The sequence below is a fragment of the Staurois parvus genome, unplaced genomic scaffold (genome assembly GCF_062004578.1).
Source record: "Staurois parvus isolate SC_StPar_1 unplaced genomic scaffold, SC_StPar_1.0 ptg000529l, whole genome shotgun sequence".
Taxonomy (NCBI): domain Eukaryota; kingdom Metazoa; phylum Chordata; class Amphibia; order Anura; family Ranidae; genus Staurois; species Staurois parvus.
This window is the reverse complement of record NW_028318325.1, coordinates 314,575-333,435: the sequence shown is the minus strand read 5'-3', so window position 1 is coordinate 333,435 and position 18,861 is coordinate 314,575. Positions and strand designations below refer to the sequence as shown.

Below are 18,861 nucleotides of genomic sequence, written 5' to 3'. Positions count from 1 at the left end.
CAGTGGGACGAATAGTGCCCCATCATTGGTGTCAGTGGGAGGAATAGTGCCCCATCATTGGTGTCAGTGGGAGGAATAGTGCCCCATCATTGGTGTCAGTGGGAGGAATAGTGCCCCATTGTTGGTGTCATTGGGGGGAGTAGTGCCACATTGTTCGTGTTGGAGGAGGGGGGAATTAGTGTGCCATTGTTGATGTCAGTGGGACAGGACCCTGCATTCACTATATCCGCTCTCCCCGGACCCCGCATTCACTATATCCGCTCTCCCCGGACCCCGCATTCACTATATCCGCTCTCCCCGGACCCCGCATTCACTATATCCGCTCTCCCCGGACCCCGCATTCACTATATTCGCTCTCCCCGGACCCCGCATTCACTATATCCGCTCTCCCCGGACCCCACATTCACTATATCCGCTCTCCCCGGACCCCACATTCACTATATTCGCTCTCCCCGGACCCCGCATTCACTATATCCGCTCTCCCCGGACCCCGCATTCACTATATCCGCTCTCCCCGGACCCCGCATTCACTATATCCGCTCTCCCCGGACCCTGCATTCACTATATCCGCTCTCCCCGGACCCTGCATTCACTATATCTGCTCTCCCCGGACCCCGCATTCACTATATCTGCTCTCCCCGGACCCCGCATTCACTATATCCGCTCTCCCACAGTACACACAACATGGAAATGCAATTATTTTAGTAAATATAAACTGCTAAATACCTTTTCTTATCAGCAGTATAGAGCAGTCTTGTGACAACTATCAGTGTCCAGCAGAGCACTGGTTAAAGCAAATGTGGTAAGCTGAAATTCATGACATTTTTGATAACGGATTTAGTTGAACTTCAGCTGTTTACTCCACACAGCTTTTCACAGAACCCAAAAATCTGCATCCTGGTGGGATCCCCCAACAAGGCGGCAGACCCAGAATATTACAGGAACGGTGATCTGCCGCCACCTTATCTGTGGTTTATATATTAGTTGTGGCAGCAGCTGGAAGAAATCTAAATCCTCATTCATGTTATTTTATGACTCCTAAAATATCTCAGCCAATTATTTGGGTAAATAGTGTTTACAATATGTCATAAAAAAGCCACAAAGCCACCCCAGGTGAGGGTGTGAGTCAGAGGCTAAGGGGTCACCCCATGTGTGTCATGGCCGCCCCCCCCCCCATGGAGCACAATGGGTGAGAAGTGACTAAGTCTTCACACCGTGCAGCTTCTATGAGTCGGCAGTGCAGACCCCCGACCTTTCCTTTAATGTCCCACCAGAAGATATGAACATCTGGAGGTCTCAGCGATCTGCTCATGTGTGCTTTAGGGCTCATGTACACTGCGGCTGATAAACTGACGTTCAGGAGCTGTTCAGCGTTTTTTTCAGCAGCCCCTGAACTCTCCCTAATGTTCTCCTATGTGTCCGTGTACACATCGTCCTTTACAGTCGTTTACAGGCAGTTGAGTGTACAGTCATTTTTTTGAACGTAACAAACTTGCGTTCAGACATTGATTTTATCAGCATTTAAAACGCAAAACGCTTGTAAACGCGGAAAATCGCATTTATAAGCATTTGCGGTTTAAATTTTTTTTTTAACTCTTCCTGTTCCCAATGCTGTCCAGAGCCTTTTTTCATCATGAAAAATGCATGCAAAGTGGTTTCAAGGTGCTCAGATGGACAAAACACTGAACACAGGATGTTCCTACCAAGCTTGTCACACAGTGTAATGACCAATTCACACCTCAGACCTCTCCCACCCTTGGAAACAAAAGATATGTCAATGACCAATTCACACCTCAGACCTCTCCCACCCTTGGAAACAAAAGATATGTTAATGACCATTCACACCTCAGACCTCTCCCACCCTTGGAAACAAAAGATATGTCAATGACCATTCACACCTCAGACCTCTCCCACCCTTGGAAACAAAGGTTAATGACCATTCACACCTCAGACCTCTCCCACCCTTGGAAACAAAAGATATGTTAATTACCAATTCACACCTCAGACCTCTCCTTCCCTTGGAAACAAAAGATATGTTAATGATCATTCACACCTCAGACCTCTCCTTCCCTTGGAAACAAAAGATATGTCAATGACCATTCACACCTCAGACCACTCCCACCCTTGGAAAATAAAGATATGTTAATTACCAATTCACACCTCAGACCTCTCCTTCCCTTGGAAACAAAAGATATGTTAATGACCACTCACACCTCAGACCTCTCCCACCCTTGGAAACAAAAGATATGTAAATGAACAATTCACTTCTTAGACCTCTCCTGCCCTTGGAAACAAAAGTTAATGACCATTCACACCTCAGACCTCTCCCACCCCTGGAAACAAAAGATATGTCAATGACCATTCACACCTCAGACCTCTCCCACCCTTGGAAACAAAAGATATGTTAATGACCATTCACACCTCAAATTCCTCATGAAGACCCCCTGCCAGGTGACCTTAATGACTCGATCCACCAGACACCTCTCCCACCCTTGGAAACAAAAGAAATGTTAATGAGCAACTCACACCTAAGCTAATCTCAACACATACTGCTGTCTCTGCTTCTACTCTCTGTATTTCTCTGAAATAGTCTGAAATAGTTCATAATTTACCACTTTTCAGTACATTCTGGGCATTTGGGAGGTTCTCCAGTGATTATCTTTAAAAAACGCTTCTAAACGCACATAAACATGTTATGCAAATGCGGAAAAACAGACGTTTTTTAACCTACGTTTTCCTGCAGTCAGTTTCCATCGTTCAGAAACGTCCCGTGTACATGGGACCCTAGGCTGTATGAGGCTTTTCACAGAATGTGGTCACTAATGATCAGACCAGTCCGTATATAAACCAGATCCAAAGTAGAAGAATAATGCAGGATTTTCCTACTCAAATCTTACAGGAAGCTTAAATGTCCAACAATTCTAACTTTGCCAACCATTGTTGGCTTCTCAGGGCTCGATGAGCATTTCATAAGATTTTCCCACTCAAGACTATGGGGAAATCCTCCAATGAACGCTCTACAATGTCAACTAGGTCCCATCACAAAGGGTCCCATCAGGTCAGTTTTTCAACTGATCGGACCCTTCATTCACACCTATGGATCGGCGGGTGTAAACAGTCCCTTAACACCTGCTTACCTCCAATCCGATCCGGTTCTCTAAGAGAAAATGGAAGGGGATCCGTCCTCCTGCATCTAGGATTGGAGGGCAGTCGGGTGTAAATGAACAGCAGAGTCACCCACCAGTCCACAGAGCAGATAGGGCTTGGTCCATGTCAGCTCTGCATAAACTGTGCGGACGCTGACCTGTCATAATGCCCCAACATTGGTGTTAGTGAGAGGAATAGTGCCCCATCATTGGTATCAGTGGGAGGAATAGTGCCCCATCATTGGTGTCAGTGGGAGGAATAGTGCTCCATCATTGGTATCAGTGGGAGGAATAGTGCCCCATCATTGGTATCAGTGGGAGGAATAGTGCCCCATCATTGGTGTCAGTGGGAGGAATAGTGCCCCATCATTGGTGTCAGTGGGAGGAATAGTGCCCCATCATTGGTGTCAGTGGGAGGAATAGTGCCCCATCATTGGTGTCAGTGGGAGGAATAGTGCCCCATCATTGGTGTCAGTGGGAGGAATAGTGCCCCATCATTGGTGTCAGTGGGAGGAATAGTGCCCCATCATTGGTGTCAGTGGGAGGAATAGTGCCCCATCATTGGTGTCAGTGGGAGGAATAGTGCCCCATCATTGGTGTCAGTGGGAGGAATAGTTCCCCAACATTGGTGTCAGTGGGAGGAATAGTGCCCCATCATTGGTGTCAGTCAGAGGAACAGTACCCCATCATTGGTGTCAGTCAGAGGAACAGTACCCCATCATTGGTGTCAGTCAGAGGAACATTACCCCACCATTGATGTCAGTCTCAGGAATAGTACCCCATCATTGGTGTCAGTAAGAGGAACAGTACCCCACCATTGATGTCAGTCTCAGGAATAGTGCCCCATCATTGGTGTCAGTTGCAGAAATAGTCCCCCATCATTGGTGTCAATGGGAGGAATAGTACCTCATCATTGGTGTCAGTAAGAGGAACAGTGCCCCATCATTGGTGTTAGTGGAAGGAATAGTGCCCCATCATCGGTGTTAGTGGAAGGAATAGTGCCCCATCATTGGTGTCAGTGGAAGGAATAGTGCCCCATCATTGGTGTCAGTGGCTGGAATAGTGCCCCATCATTGGTGTCAGTGGGAGGAATAGTGCCCCATCATTGGTGTCAGTGGGAGGAATAGTGCCCCATCATTGGTGTCAGTGGAAGGAATAGTGCCCCATCATTGGTGTCAGTGGGAGGAATAGTGTCCCATCATTGGTGTCAGTGGGAGGAATAGTGCACCATCATTGGTATCAGTGGGAGGAATAGTGCCCCATCATTGGTGTCAGTGGGAGGAATAGTGCCCCATCATTGGTGTTAGTGGAAGGAATAGTGCCCCATCATTGGTGTCAGTGGGAGGAATAGTGCCCCATCATTGGTGTCAGTGGGAGGAATAGTGCCCCATCATTGGTGTCAGTGGGAGGAATAGTGCCCCATCATTGGTGTCAGTGGGAGGAATAGTGCCCCATCATTGGTGTCAGTGGGAGGAATAGTGCCCCATCATTGGTGTCAGTGGGAGGAATAGTGCCCCATCATTGGTGTCAGTGGGAGGAATAGTTCCCCAACATTGGTGTCAGTGGGAGGAATAGTGCCCCATCATTGGTGTCAGTCAGAGGAACAGTACCCCATCATTGGTGTCAGTCAGAGGAACAGTACCCCATCATTGGTGTCAGTCAGAGGAACATTACCCCACCATTGATGTCAGTCTCAGGAATAGTACCCCATCATTGGTGTCAGTAAGAGGAACAGTACCCCACCATTGATGTCAGTCTCAGGAATAGTGCCCCATCATTGGTGTCAGTTGCAGAAATAGTCCCCCATCATTGGTGTCAATGGGAGGAATAGTACCTCATCATTGGTGTCAGTAAGAGGAACAGTGCCCCATCATTGGTGTTAGTGGAAGGAATAGTGCCCCATCATCGGTGTTAGTGGAAGGAATAGTGCCCCATCATTGGTGTCAGTGGAAGGAATAGTGCCCCATCATTGGTGTCAGTGGAAGGAATAGTGCCCCATCATTGGTGTCAGTGGAAGGAATAGTGCCCCATCATTGGTGTCAGTGGGAGGAATAGTGTCCCATCATTGGTGTCAGTGGGAGGAATAGTGCACCATCATTGGTATCAGTGGGAGGAATAGTGCCCCATCATTGGTGTTAGTGGAAGGAATAGTGCCCCATCATTGGTGTCAGTGGGAGGAATAGTGCCCCATCATTGGTGTCAGTGGGAGGAATAGTGTCCCATCATTGGTGTCAGTGGGAGGAATAGTGCCCCATCATTGGTATCAGTGGAAGGAATAGTGTCCCATCATTGGTGTCAGTGGGAGGAATAGTGCCTCACATCAATGGAAGGAATAGTGTTCCAAGGGCTGGATATAGGCAAGCAAAGGGCCACATGTGGCCCACGGGAGGCAGTTTGGAGACCCCTGTTTTAGAGGGATCCCACAGGTATGGTATACGTATAGTTGATCCAAGCTGTAACAATGTATCGATGTATAAATAGCCATACTGGGAATTATCATCGTGGAATGTTGCCCCTACGGTTACCTTTGCTTGAGCAGAGCCTTGTTGTCCTCAATGCCGACTCTGTCCGGATAATCACGCTTGAAGATTTCAAATGCTTCTTGGCGGCCCAAAGACATGTTCTCCCCTGCGGACACAGACAGCCAGATGTTACTCTGCGCGGACCATACGCTGTACACCTCTTACATAGAATGCTGCTGTCTCCACAAATTGGGGGCATTTTGGAGGATTAAATATTACAAACGTGGAGTATTGTTTGTTTGTGTCTGCTCTTTGTTATCGAATGAACGGTTTGCCAGAAAAATACCGTTCTGTAACATTTCGGGCCGCAGCAGTAAACAAAGCCTGCCTATGACATTGTCCTGATTCTGCATTCCAGACAATCAACTGGGCAGGTTAATTCCGCCCAGCCATGTCCTCCTTCCATCAGTAATGACTTCGATTGCCCAATAATTCAAAGGATCAGCTGAATTTGAGCGTTGCTGCCATACTTGTATCATTGATGTCCTGGAGGGTGACAGAGAGACAGTTGGAGATGATTGCCATCACACGTCAGATCTTCCTGGACAGGGGACAATCCTCTCCTTTGTTACAAAGCAGATAAAAAAAAAGCCATTGTTGGTGTCAGGCAAGGAATGCAGCACGTCTTGGTGCTTGGCCAATGGCTGGCCCGTTGTCTTTCAATGGATTTCTTAGTGTTGCTATACACATAAGGTGATAGACTACAAAAACCTATTTCTTATAATAGATTGTTACAAAAATGCTTTCAATTCCTACAGTGCTTTGAAAAAGTATTCATACCCCTTGATATTTTCCCCATGTTGTCATGTTACAACCACAAACATCAATGTATTTTATTGGGATTGGATGTGATAGACCGACACAAAGTGGCAAGGAAAATGATAAATGGTTTTCAAAATGTTTTATAAATAAATATCTGAAAATTGTGGCGGCATTTGTATTCAGCCCCCTTTACTCTGGTACCCCTAACTAAAATCTAGTGGAACAAATTGACTTCAGAAGTCAGCTAATCGGTAAATAGAGTCCCCCTGTGTGTCATGTGATCTCAGTATAAATCCAGCTGTCCTGTGAAGCATTCAGAGGTTTGTTAGAGAACATTAGTAAACAAACGACATCATGAAGGCCAAGGAACACACCAGACAGGTCAGGGATAAAGTTGTGGAGAAGCAGGGTTAGGTTATAAAAAAACTATCCCAAGCTTTGACCATCTCACGGAGCACTGTTTAATCTATCATCCGAAAATGGAAAGAGTACGGCATAACTGCCAACCTACCAAGACATGGCCGTCCACCTAAACTGACCGGCTGGGCAAGGAGAGCATTCATCAGAGAAGCAGCCAAGAGGCTCATGGGAACTCTGGAGAAGCTGCAGAGATCCACAGCTCAGGTGGGAGAATCTGTCCACAGGACAACTGTTAGTCGTCAATCCACAAATCTGGCCTTTATGGAAGAGTGACAAGAAGAAAGCCATTGTTGGAGGAAAGCCATAATAAGTCCCATTTGCAGTTTGTGAGAAGCCATGTGGGGGACACAGCAAACATGTGGAAGAAGGGGTTCTGGTCAGAGGAGACCAAAATGGAACTTTACGGCCTAAAAGCAAAACGCTATGTGTGGGGGAAAACTAACACTGCACATCACCCTGAACACACCATCCCCACCGTGAAACATGGTGGTGGCAGCATCATGTGGTGGGGATGCTTTTCTTCAGCAGGGACAGGGAAGCTGCTCAGAGTTGATGGGAAGATGGATGGAGCCAAATACAGGGCAATCTTAGAAGAAAACCTGTTAGAGTCTGCAAAAGACTTGAGACCGGGGCAAAGGTTCCCCTTCCAGCAGGACAACAACCCAAAACATCCAGCCAGACCTACAATGGAATGGTTCCGATCAAAGCATCTTCATGTGTTAGAATGGCCCAGTCACAGTCCAGACCCAAATCCAATGGAGAATCTGTGGCCAGACCTGAAAATTGCTGTTCCCAGACGCTCTCCATCCAATCTGACAGCTTGAGGGATTCTACAAAGAAGAATGGGCAGAAATGTCCCTCTCTAGGTGTGCAAAGAGACATCCCCAAAAAGACTTTCAGCTAGAATTGCAGCCAAAGGGGGTCCTACAAAGTATTGACTCCGGGGGGCTGAATACAAATGCCGCCACACTTCTCACAGATTTATTGGTCACAAATGTTGGAAACCATTTCTCATTTTCCTTCCACTTCACAATTATGTGCCACTTTGTGTCGGTCCATCACATCCAATCCCAATAATTACATTTATGTTTTTGGTTGTAACATGACAAAATGTGGAAATTTTTAAAGGGGTGTGAAGACTTTTTCAAGGCGCTGTATATACTGTACTTGTTAATGCAAATTGATAATTTTTACAGGACTTTATGGGAGAGATTTACGAAAACTAAAACTGGTGCACACAGAACCTGGCACAGATGTGCACTGTAACTAATCAGCTTCTAATTTCAGCTTGTTCAGTTAAGCTCTGACAATGACCCCCAGTTCACATCTCCGTGGGTGGTGCCGCTGCGGATCCGCATGAAAATCCGTGCACCCGCACCACCCGCACAGAGAAATGCAGACCCGCGGGCGAGTGCCCTCAGTTCTAATGGCACGCCGCCCACACTGGAAAATGCAACCGTACTGAGAACCACGGCTGCGTTTTCCAAAGTAGTGCAGCGACTTCTTTCCCTGCGTGTCACAAGCACGGGAGTCCATTATAATGAATGAGCTCTCGTGCCCGTGCAAAACACAGCCCTCACGGCCGCATAGATGTGAACCGGGGGGTGAAACCTGGAAGCCGATTGGTTACTAAGCACAGCTGCACCAGATTCTTTGCGCACTAGTTTCAGTAAATCTTTCCCTATGGGTACTACTTGATATCAACAGTGAAGTTATTAAAAATGAATCAATTTTTTACTGTTACAGTAATACCTCGGTTTCAAAATTTAATTCGTTCTGCAGAACTTTTCGTATAGCGAAAAATTCGTAAAACGCATAGGAATGCATTGAAAACCAATTAATCCGTTCCGGAGATCAGAAAAAAGTAAACGCTACTACAATACCGCATGAGTTATTTCATCAAGTCATGCGGTATTTTAGTAGTGACAACCATGTGTTAACGTTTCAGCTGTCAGCGAGGTTCCCCACAGACAGCTGAGTGTAAAAGAATTGCCGGCAATTAAAAAAATTATTTTAAAAATGTCGTGGGGTTCCACCTCCCATCCAGTGACAACCATGTGTGAACGTTTCAGCTGTCAGCGAGGTTCCCCACTGACAGCTGAGTGTAAAAGAATTGCCGGCAATTAAAAAAATTATTTTAAAAATGTTGTGGCGTCCCCCCTCCCGTCCAGTGACAACCATGTGTTAACGTTTCAGCTGTCAGTGAGGTTCCCCACTGACAGCTGAGTGTAAAAGAATTGCTGGCAATTAAAAAAATTATTTTAAAAATGTTGTGGGGTCCCCCCTCCCATCCAGTGACAACCATGTGTGAACGTTTCAGCTGTCAGCGAGGTTCCCCACTGACAGCTGAGTGTAAAAGAATTGCAGGCAATTAAAAAAATTATTTTAAAAATGTTGTGGGGTCCCCCCTCCCATCCAGTGACAACCATGTGTTAACGTTTCAGCTGTCAGCGAGGTTCCCCACTGACAGCTGAGTGTAAAAGAATTGCCGGCAATTAAAAAAATTATTTTAATGTTGTGGGGTCCCCCCTCCCATCCATACCAAGCCCTTTGGGTATGGATTTTGAGGGGAACTCCCACGGCAAAATTAAAAAAAAAATGGAGTGGGATCCCCCCCAAAATCCACACCAGACCCTTATCTGAACATGCAGCCGGCAGGTCAGGCAAGGGAGGGGGGGGGGGGACGAGCAAACTCTCTAGGAAATGTTTCAAGCGCTCTTTGTTGCTGCACTTGCTCAATTCTGCTTGAGAATGTATTCCAGCTCTCTGGAAACAGAAGGCTCTCCCCTCTATTTCTATGTGGTTATCCAGGGTAGAGGACATTCACTCGATGGAAAGTATCATGGCGGCCGTCCGGGGTCAGGAGGCCCAGTTTTGCCAGCAATGGATTCATTGGTCTCTCTTTACTTGCTCAAGTGATTATGCTGCCTTGCTGCGATAAGTGGTTTGATGTCCCTTCGTCGTTCTCCTTTCACACCTCTCCTATTCCTTCTCTTCTGCCCCCCCCCCTTTTTTTTTTCCCTCTTCTCACCCTTTTCCCTGTCTTGGATGCCCCTGCTATTTTGTTTCTGTCAATGGACTGCTCTGTTTATACTACCTTCTGGACCAGAGTGCTCTTTTCTGCTCGCATCCACTTATGTGTCTTGTTTTTGTCTGTTTGTACTCTAAAAAAGCTGTTAAATAAAGAATGTTCAGAAAAGGTACCTGCATGACCGCATGTTGATTGTGCGGGTATATGACTTGCTTTTAGTTATTGCACCCAGCATTTTTATTACAGCATGGTAAGCCGTTACCTTATGGGACCTATAAAGAGCTTCCAGGGAAAATAAACAAAAAAGGTCACCGCTATCGTGTGTTAGACAGTCTGCTGGAGCTGGCACACGCTAACGTAAATATAGGACGTGCGGCAGCGACTTGGCTGCATTCTTATAGGAAATCTGCTCTGTGTCTCTCCGTACGCAGCCGGAATGAGCGGGGTTCTAGATTAAAATTATCCTCCGAATTTCTCCGGCAGGTTTACACCAGGGGAGGTTTAGCAAAACTGTAAACTATACAGTACACACTACTAAACCTGTTTTATCTGCCAAAAAAAATCTGTAAAGAAATTTTCATTCTCCGTGTGTTTTATGGCTGGACGCCATCAGGATGGTGACAACGCCTGCAATATTCCAGACTATGCCACTGCTCTGCCCCCTGCTTGGAATACTAGTGGTCATCAAGACACCAACCCTTCCCCCTGTGACATCAGCTGGGTGCCTTCAGCTCAACATTCCCAATATTTGGAATACTAGTGGTCATCAAGACACCAACCCTTCCCCTGTGACATCAGCTGGGTGCCTTCAGCTCAACACACCCAATATTTGGAATACTAGTGGTCATCAAGACACCAACCCTTCCCCTGTGACATCAGCTGAGTGCCTTCAGCTCAACATACCCAATATTTGGAATACTAATGGTCATCAAGACACCAACCCTTCCCCTTTGACATCAGCTGGGTGTCTTCAGCTCAACATACCCAATATTTGGAATACTAATGGTCATCAAGACACCAACTCTTCCCGTGACATCAGCTGGGTGCCTTCAGCTCAACATACCCAATATTTGGAATACTAATGGTCATCAAGACACCAACCCTTCCCCTGTGACATCAGCTGGGTGCCTTCAGCTCAACATACCCAATATTTGGAATGCTAGTGGTCATAAAGATACCAACCCTTCCCCTGTGACATCAGCTGGGTGCCTTCAGCTCAACATACCCAATATTTGGAATGCTAGTGGTCATCAAGACACCAACCCTTCCCCTGTGACATCAGCTGGGTGCCTTCAGCTCAACATACCCAATATTTGGAATGCTAGTGGTCATCAAGACACCAACCCTTCCCCCTGTGACATCAGGTGGGTGCCTTCAGCTCAATATACCCAATATTTGGAATGCTAGTGGTCATCAAGACACCAACCCTTCCCCTGTGACATCAGCTGGGTGCCTTCAGCTCACCATACCCAATATTTGGAATGTTAGTGGTCATCAAGACACCAACCCTTCCCCTGTGACATCAGCTGGGTGCCTTCAGCTCAACATACCCAATATTTGAAATACTAGTGGTCATCAAGACACCAACCCTTCCCCTGTGACATCAGCTGGGTGCCTTCAGCTCACCATACCCAATATTTGGAATACTAGTGGTCATCAAGACACCAACCCTTCCCCTGTGACATCAGCTGGGTGCCTTCAGCTCAACATACCCAATATTTGGAATACTAGTGATCATCAAGACACCAACCCTTCCCCTGTGACATCACCTGGGCGCCTTCAGCTCAACACACCCAATATTTGGAATACTAGTGGTCATCAAGACACCAACCCTTTCCCTGTGACATCAGCTGGGCGCCTTCAGCTCAACACACCCAATATTTGGAATACTAGTGGTCATCAGGACACCAACCCTTCCCCTGTGACATCAGCTGGGTGCCTTCAGCTCAACACACCCAATATTTGGAATACTAGTGGTCATCAAGACACCAACCCTTCCCCTGTGACATCAGCTGGGTGCCTTCAGCTCAACACACCCAATATTTGGAATACTAATGGTCATCAAGACACCAACCCTTCCCCTGTGACATCAGCTGGGTGCCTTCAGCTCAACATACCCAATATTTGGAATACTAGTGGTCATCAAGACACCAACCCTTCCCGTGACATCAGCTGGGTGCCTTCAGCTCCACATACCCAATATTTGGAATACTAGTGGTCATCAAGACACCAACCCTTCCCCTGTGACATCAGCTGGGTGCCTTCAGCTCCACATACCCAATATTTGGAATACTAGTGGTCATCAAGACACCAACCCTTCCCTTGTGACATCAGCTGGGTGCCTTCAGCTCAACACACCCAATATTTGGAATACTAGTGGTCATCAAGACACCAACCCTTCCCTTGTGACATCAGCTGGGTGCCTTCAGCTCCACATACCCAATATTTGGAATACTAGTGGTCATCAAGACACCAACCCTTCCCTTGTGACATCAGCTGGGTGCCTTCAGCTCAACATACCCAATATTTGGAATACTAATGGTCATCAAGACACCAACCCTTCCCCTGTGTTATCAGCTGGGTGCCTTCAGCTCAACATACCCAATATTTGGAATACTAGTGGTCATCAAGACACCAACCCTTCCCCTGTGACATCAGCTGGGTGCTTTCAGCTCAACATACCCAATATTTGGAATACTAGCGTTCATCAAGTCACCAACCCTTCCCCTGTGACATCAGCTGGGTGCCTTCAGCTCAACATACCCAATATTTGGAATACTAGTGGTCATCAAGACACCAACCCTTCCCCTGTGACATCAGCTGGGTGCCTTCAGCTCAACACACCCAATATTTGGAATACTAGTGGTCATCAAGACACCAACCCTTCCCCTGTGACATCATCGGGGTGCCTTCAGCTCAACATACCCAATATTTGGAATACTAGTGGTCATCAAGACACCAACCCTTCCCCTGTGACATCAGCTGGGTGCCTTCAGCTCAACATACCCAATATTTGGAATACTAGTGGTCATCAAGACACCAACCCTTCCCCTGTGACATCAGCTGGGTGCCTTCAGCTCACCATACCCAATATTTGGAATACTAGTGGTCATCAAGACACCAACCCTTCCCCTGTGACATCAGCTGGGTGCCTTCCTGCCCTATCAGCTCAACATTCAGCTGAAAACCTACTCCATATACAGTATATCATTTTACTAACTGTATTGAATCTACAAAAAAAATGTAGAGCCCATTTGCACCTTTCCATTATGGTACATTCCATTAATACACCCATATTATGTTGGGGAATGTACGTGTTGCTTAGAGCCAGACGAGTAACCCAATTGGGCTGCCAATGCACGAGAATTGATTAGAGAATGATCATACACCAATATTAGCCTCATAGAGCTTTGGGGTGCCAATGAATGAAAAACAAATGGTACTGCAATGTATCAATATGTATATGGCGCCCTAAAGCTGCATTACTTCAATACCACCCTTGCAGTGAGGCTCCACCCACACTGCAAGACTTAAGTGCTCAGTTTTTTTCAGAGCAAGGGACTCCAAACCTTGACCCATGGGCCAAATTTAGCTTGCTGATCGCTTGCATCTGGCCCACTACTGAGATGAGGTTCCTCCCACCATTCTGTGATCATCCTGTTACTTGGTTGCTAGGACTGCCAGTGTCATAGCAACGGATGACGTGCTTGCCCCAGCAGGAGTGTAGAACTTCCTCCATCAATACCTGCTCCAACTCCTGCCTTGCAGCATGACTACAGCCATGATGTAAGCAAGGTAAGGGCTGTAGTCATCTCATGTAAGAGGGGGGGAGACCTAAGACAGACTCTTATGTAAGAGGGGAATCTGTATTAAGGGGGGGGGGGAGGCCCTAATGGGGAACCTGATGTAAGGAGGGACTGTAATGTAAGGGGGAACTCAGGTAGGGAACCTGATGTAAGGGGCACTCTAAAGGGGAAGCTGATGTAAGACAACACTCTGATGGGGACTCTGATTTAAGGGGACACTCTGATAGGGATCCTGATGTAAGGGGGAACTCAGATGGGGACTCTAATGTAAAAGGGCACTTTGATAGGGACTCTGATGTAAGGAGGCACTCTGAAGGGGAAGCTGATGTAAGGGGGAACTCTGATGGGGACTAAAATGTAAGGGGGCACTTTGATAGGGACTCTGATGCAAGGAGGCACGCTGGTGGGGAATCTGATGTAAAGCAACATTCTGATGGGGAAGCTGATGTAAGGGGACATTATGACAGGGACCCAGATGTAAGGAAGCACTCTGATGGAGACTCTGATGTAAGGGGGAACTCTGATGGGGACTCTGATTTAAAGGGACACTCTGATAGGGACCCTGATGTAAGGGGGCATTATGATAGGGACCCTGATGTAAGGGGGCATTATGATAGGGACCTGTTGTAAGGGGGCATTATGATAGGGACCCTGATGAAAGGGGGCATTATGATAGGGACCCTGATGTAAGGGGGCATTATGATAGGGACCTGATGTAAGGGGGCATTATGATAGGGACCCTGATGAAAGGGGGCATTATGATAGGGACCATGATGTAAGGGGGCATTATGATAGGGACCCTGATGTAAGGAAGCACTCTGATGGAGACTCTGATGTAAGGGAGAACTTTGATAGGAACTCTCATGTAAGGAGGCACTCTGACGGCAAACATGCTGTAAGGAGGAACCGGAGAGCCTGGGAACCACCGTGGGTTCCCCCAAGGAAGGGGGGAGGGGTGAACTTTGAGAGCCACATAAAAGTGATCAGATGGCTCTACTGCCTCCCGGATCACTTTTATCAGAAGCCCTTCCCTGGCTGTTAGGTCAATGTCAGGTTCACAGCAGCAACAGCTGAGACTGTAATTTAACCGCTTGCCTACCATGCCGTTTACAAGGGACAAGTGATTAAAGGAAATAGAAATTCAACCGATTTACTGGCAGGATCAACAGGGTATAAAACCAAAGACCGCTGTGGCACTGCTACTGACAGACTGCACTGGGTCATTTCTGGCATTTTTGTATTTTGCCGGCAGCTCTATTTTAAATGAGCAAAAAAATCTCCATCCCTGATGTACTCAGTTCCATCCATCTGGGGGATTTATTCCCAGTATTTGTACAGCGGACTGGAGAAAGTGAATGTCGCTGTAATAAGCGGTTACATAGAGACACGCAGAGCCTGGCTGCAGCATGGCAGGACTGGCAGAGCCTGTGAGGAATGGATACAAGTCAAAGCCACAGAAGCGTTTAGCAGACGCGCCCAGCCCAGTCACCACACCTATGTAAATAGAGAGGGAGAAGCGCCTTGCGGTGCCAGAGATCACACATAGCGTATGCTGCATCTCCACACAAACAGGATGTGCATCACAGACCGCATTGCCTCGTCTGCTCTCCGGAGGACGCTGGCGCTATCACGTGGCTCTGATCATGCTTAAAGGCGCACGCCGTCTTACGCCAAGCGCAGATCGATGCAACATGCAGAAACAATGCTGGCACCGGACAGAAAACCAGAGTGGGCTCGTGCCTGGCTGTGTGACAACGCCGTGACCACATTCACGTATCAATCGCAGGAATAATCCAGGAGACAGGAAGGAGATGCTATATTTCTTGAATTTAAAAGGTTTCAGTCAAATATATATATATAAATCATTCATGTACTTATGTGTTCAGTAAGGCCTCATTTACACTGGCTTCAAAATGTGGCATTGGACACGCTTTTTTAAGCACGTCAAGTCCAGACACTTTTTTGAATTTTAATGCAAAAAACAAAATACATAACCCAATTTCATTGTAAAATATAAAAGATGGCGTTATGCTGAGTAAATAGATACCAAACATGTCATGCTTCAAAATTGCTTATGCCCATGCAACAATGACATTTTTACTATCAATAGGCGAAGCTTTAAGCAATTCATGTCCGGACACTCAACCTTCCAGTCCGGACACTCAACCTTCCAGTCCGGACACTCAACCTTCCAGTCTGGAAACTTCCCCCCCTTCCAGTCCGGACACTCAACCTTCCAGTCCGGACACTTTCCCCCCCTTCCAGTCCGGACACTTTTACCCCCCTTCCAGTCCGGACACTTTCCCCCCCCCTTCCAGTCCGGACACTTTCCCCCCCTTCCAGTCCGGACACTTTCCCCCCCCTTCCAGTCCGGACACTTTCCCCCCCCTTCCAGTCCGGACACTTTCCCCCCCTTCCAGTCCGGACACTTTTACCCCCTTCCAGTCCGGACACTTTCACCCCCTTCCACTCCGGACACTTTCACCCCCTTCCACTCCGGACACTTTCACCCCCTTCCACTCCGGACACTTTCACCCCCTTCCAGTCCGGACACTTTCACCCCCTTCCACTCCGGACACTTCCCCCCCCTTCCACTCCGGACACTTTCCCCCCCTTTCAGTCCGGACACTTTCCCCCCCTTTCAGTCCGGACACTTTCCCCCCCTTCCAGTCCGGACACTTTCACCCCCTTCCACTCCGGACACTTTTACCCCCTTCCACTCCGGACACTTTCCCCCCCTTTCAGTCCGGACACTTTCTCCCCCTTCCAGTCCGGACACTTTTACCCCCTTCCACTCCGGACACTTTTACCCCCTTCCAGTCCGGACACTTTCACCCACTTCCAGTCCAGACACTTTCCCCCCCTTCCAGTCCGGACACTTTCCCCCCCTTCCAGTCCGGACACTTTCACCCCCCTTCCAGTCCAGAGACTTTCACCCCCTTCCAGTCCGGACACTTCCCCCCCCCCCCCTTCCAGTCCGGACACTTTCCCCCCCTTCCAGTCCGGACACTTTCCCCCCCTTCCAGTCCGGACACTTTCACCCCCCTTCCAGTCCAGAGACTTTCACCCCCTTCCTGCCCGGACACTGCCCCCCCCTTCCAGTCCGGACACTCCCCCCCCCTTCCAGTCCGGACACTTTCCCCCCTTCCTGTCCAGGCCAATTTTCAGCTTTCAGTGCTATCACACTTTGAATGACAATTGCGCGGTCATGCAACACTGTATCCATATGAAGTTTGTATCATTTTTTTAGACAGATAAAGCTTTATTTTGGTGGTATTTATTCTCCGCTGGGATTTTTATTGTTTTGCTATATAAATGAAAAAGTCCAAACATTTTGAAAAAAAAAAAAGTGTTTTTCTTATAAAATATTGCAAATAAATCATCTTTCATAAATCTTGGCGAAAATGTATTCATCTATCTTTTTAGTAAAAAAAATAACCCAAATTAGTTTATAACCAAAAATTATAATTTTTCTAAATTTTGTTTTACATTTTTATTTTTTTATATTATTTTTTTTAACATCCTGTCACCCTAGCAGTACAGTGTCATCATGGTGACACTGTACTACTTGTGGGGGATGATGAAGATTTTTTTTTTTCATTTTTTACACTGAAAAAGCTTAAAAAAAGCATCACGGAATCATCAAAAACACATCAAAAATAATATTGAAGCTGTAGGCTCTTTAATGTGTGTTAAAGTTGAAGCAAAGAGGAGGACAGAACTCCTCAGTCAGATCCTGCTCTTCTCTGTGCAGCCACAGAGAGGCTTGTCTCTGCCCCCCCCCCCCCCCCCACCATCTCAGCAGTTGGCAGCAGAAAGGAGGACAGAACTCCTCAGTCAGATCCTGCTCTTCTTTGTGCAGCCACGGAGAGGCTTGTCTCTGCCTCCCCCCCCACCATCTCAGCAGTCGGCAGCAGAGAAGAGGACAGAACTCCTCAGTCAGATCTTGTTCTTCTCTGTGCAGCCACGGAGAGGCTTGTCTCTGCCTCCCCCCCCACCATCTCAGCAGTCGGCAGCAGAGAAGAGGACAGAGCTCCTCAGTCAGATCCTGCTCTTCTTTGTGCAGCCACGGAGAGGCTTGTCTCTGCCTCCCCCCCCACCATCTCAGCAGTTGGCAGCAGAGAAGAGGACAGAACTCCTCAGTCAGATCCTGTTCTTCTCTGTGCAGTCACGGAGAGGCTCTCTACCTCCCCCCCCCCCCCTCCATCATCTCAGCAGTCGGCAGCATGGAGGAGGACAGAACGTCTACAGATCCTGTGCCTCTCTGTGCAGCCGTAGCACCCCCAACCCCCTGTCTCCGCCTCCCCAAGTCTCCGCATTCAGCAGACTCTGGCAGTTGACTCCAGCCATCCTCTGGTCCTCCTCCAGACCCTGAACCTTGTTTCTCAGCTCCGCCCCCAGCTTCTTCCTGGCAGCAGCACAAGTTAAGGGGGCTGCACTGTGGTGTAAAGAAGGGTGGGAAAGTCTTGACTTCTAGGGGGTCCTCTTGATATCTGATTTAAGGGAGGGATGAGGAGCTCTGGACATCTAGTCTTACAGATACAACCTGCCTATAATCCTGATTTGGCCAGAAATGACATTGAGTTTGGCTCCCCTGACCTAGAGGTTCCCTGGTACTTGGCTATCAAAAATTATGCTGGCTTACTGCTAGCACTGAACACACACATATAAAAAGGTTCAAGTCTCAGGTAACATTCTAGGAAACATTCCCTGTGGTAGGCACCGATGGTTGAGCTGGATAATTCTGGCAGTTAATCTAGAGCTCCCACCAAGTATCCCGATGGAGTCAGCAGCGTAGGACTCTGAACGTTATACAAACTTGCATGGTTGAAGGATATCGGCCTACATACGGGAGTATGGGGGTGAAGGCACATATCCCTCCTGATGTATGTCTACACGTTGGGAGACTTCAGGCCGCGCTCCGTGGGATCACCGTTCCACATGTCAGACGAGATCCCAGCCAGGAAAACCTCAGTGATCAAGACCAGCACATGGCAGTGCCCGACTTCTGGAGAGGTGCCGCTCTCCGCCCTCACACTGTGGCTTTGCTGCCGGGCTCCTGGCACAGATGGCAGCCCCAATGGTCAAGCCATAACCCACAATAAGGCGTGGGCTCAGCGAGAGAAAGGCTCCGGCCAGGAAAAGGATTACATCAAATATGAATTGCTTCACTC

General features: G+C 47.7%; 1 protein-coding gene across 2 annotated transcripts in view; it reads right to left on the bottom strand.

Annotated features, from left to right (window-relative positions):
- Positions 1 to 18,861, bottom strand: part of KIF6 (kinesin family member 6) — a 374,519-nt gene that overhangs the window by 170,830 nt on the left and 184,828 nt on the right. For both annotated transcript variants that reach the window (XM_089690367.1, XM_089690368.1), the window contains exon 14: positions 5,672 to 5,774. In XM_089690367.1, the coding sequence (XP_089546493.1) occupies positions 5,672 to 5,774 (103 nt within the window). The remainder of the gene's footprint in view (positions 1 to 5,671; positions 5,775 to 18,861) is intronic.